Genomic DNA, 2,500 nt, shown 5'->3' on the forward strand with positions numbered 1-2,500 from the left:
GCCACATTTTCTCAACCCTTTCTTCTCTAAGTGTTTGGGCAGAAGCCAAGATTCGTCTGAATTAGCACAGTTCAATACACAGGGATTCCATAACCATGTTAATACCCTTATCAAGCATTTACAATCTGTAATATCAGGGTAAAACGCAATTTATAATACCTGTAAAGCAAACAGACGATTTACAAGTGATTATTATTATTTACTCTATTTGGTATAGCACTAAATTTTACTATATTGATATACCTTTACAAATGTTAATATATGTAAACAAACTTTTCAGTGGAGTCCATACATCTTTAAAATTAGAACCAATGCACCTTTCTAAATGTCGAATGAATAGCGATCTTACACAGTCACCCACACATGCATATTCATTTATATATATTTATATATTTATATATATATTATATACATATATGTATATGTTTGTGTATGAATATATGTATATATATATTACATATATACATACATATATATATATATATATGTATATAAACATATGTGTACACACACACACACACACACACACACACACACACACACACACACACACACACACACACACATATATATATATATATATATATATATATATATATATATGCATATATATATGTATACATATATTTATTTTATATACATATATATACACACATACATACATATATATTCACACACACAAACACAAACGTTTGTGTGTTTATTATAGGCTGGAGTTCCAGCTACAGAAGTTTTTTAGTAGGAAACTAACCACTTGACCTATTTTAAACTAGCACAAATTACCATGTAAAAAGATCCTTCACACCAATCTCATATTAGCACCAATTTACCCCCTTCCTTGTTGAAAATCACTGATCCAAGATCTATATCATGCGAATGTGGTCATAACCGTAGATGTATTGAGTTATGAAAACAGCGACCGTGTTTATGTAAACTACGGTCCATGTTTTATTGATACAATTTTGTTTTTCTTTTTCCAGTACCCGATGCTGAATAAGGCAACCATTGACAACGATACCCCAACACCAGGATACCTCTTTGAAGATATCATCAGTATCCTTTTGGCAATGGAATTTCGTTTAGTTTTGATATTTCTACAAAGACACTGGAGATTACAACCCTTATGGACAGAGCCCCCAGTCTGCCCACCGCATCCGCATGTCGAAAGAACAAGAACACGCACTTTCATTACATTTACAGGGCACATCTTCCCTGCTTGTAAACGGCATGGAACTGTATCACAGCTTCTTTATCTGTCGCCATTTACACACGCATCACCCAAATTGGTGTATTTGAGATGGAAGTGAGGAATAGTGTCAGTGAAGGCGATGTTGAGTTTTTGTGTTTTATTGAAATTTTCTTTCGTGTTTACCATATCGAAAGGCAATGTTTTAATTTGCATTATATACTTTTCATCTGTTTATTTTAATTCGATGACAAATAGGAAAGAGGTTATATCACTAGCAAAATAAATGCGGATATTTATTTATTTATTTATGTTGTGCGTGTTATAAATGCGAAAAGTTATGCATTAATTTCTTTTTTTACTTCATCAAAGAAAATTGTGTATCATAGAGTTTCCTTCTATGGTCTTCTACCTTCAAAATCTTTAAAGCACATTTTATCCTACAGAAATAAACCCATATTTAGCTGTCCATGGCAAATAATAAGATTACTATAAAGGATGTCACATTCAAAACTCTTCGAGGGCCAATTTAATTTTCAGCTATCATAGGATTATGTTATAAAAAGAAGAAAAGAAAATTGTCTGATATTAAGTACCTGAACATTAAGTTTATATTACTTATTCAGTTTGAAATGGTAACACTAATGTAACAGAGTGTAGATATACATGTATTGACCATTAGCTGCTAGGGTTTATTGTACAATTTAATTCTAGCTTTTAAACAGGCCGTCCTCCTTGACGGTCATACTTCACGGGCTGATAATTCAATTTGTCATTTATGACAATGCCGAGGGCTACATTTGGTTTGCGGGCCATGGGTTTGACACCCTTTGTTGAAAAAAAATCACAGGCGGTCAGATGGTAATAATGCTGATTATCTCTGGAAGAAGAAAAGAAGGGGGAAGGAGGACTCCCTGTGCATTTGATACGGCCTTGGCCCTGGGGAAAACGCAGGTGTCCCCTTCTCAAATGAATCATGCCGAGATTCATGATGACTGATCACTGAGACAATGATGGTCGTGCGACATTGAAGTTTGCCTGTCCTAGTTTCCATTAATGGTTAGGAATTTTGAAGTAGATGATATTCTACCTTTCAATTGTTAGCCTATTTAAAGTACACACTAAAATCTGTAACCATAGGGCAATGCCAGGTTTTCTGGGATTAGAGTAAAAAAAAAATCATTATACAATAATCTTTATCCACCTTTGTAGTGTTTCAGCGAGGGAAAATTATGAAACTTGGAAAACCTTTCGAAAATCATGCCACAAAAACACACACAAAAATTGAAAAACAAACCTTGGGTATGTGTAATG

The 2,500-nt window shown here is 33.6% G+C and overlaps 1 protein-coding gene across 2 annotated transcripts in view; it reads left to right on the forward strand.

Annotated features, from left to right (window-relative positions):
• The window catches only part of LOC113808499 (AP-4 complex accessory subunit Tepsin), a 17,358-nt gene that overhangs the window by 5,613 nt on the left and 9,245 nt on the right, over positions 1-2,500 (forward strand). For both annotated transcript variants that reach the window (XM_027359953.2, XM_027360022.2), the window contains exon 2: positions 981-1,053. In XM_027359953.2, the coding sequence (XP_027215754.2) occupies positions 981-1,053 (73 nt within the window). The remainder of the gene's footprint in view (positions 1-980; positions 1,054-2,500) is intronic.

The sequence above is a fragment of the Penaeus vannamei genome, chromosome 7 (assembly GCF_042767895.1).
Source record: "Penaeus vannamei isolate JL-2024 chromosome 7, ASM4276789v1, whole genome shotgun sequence".
Classification (NCBI taxonomy): Eukaryota; Metazoa; Arthropoda; class Malacostraca; order Decapoda; family Penaeidae; genus Penaeus; species Penaeus vannamei.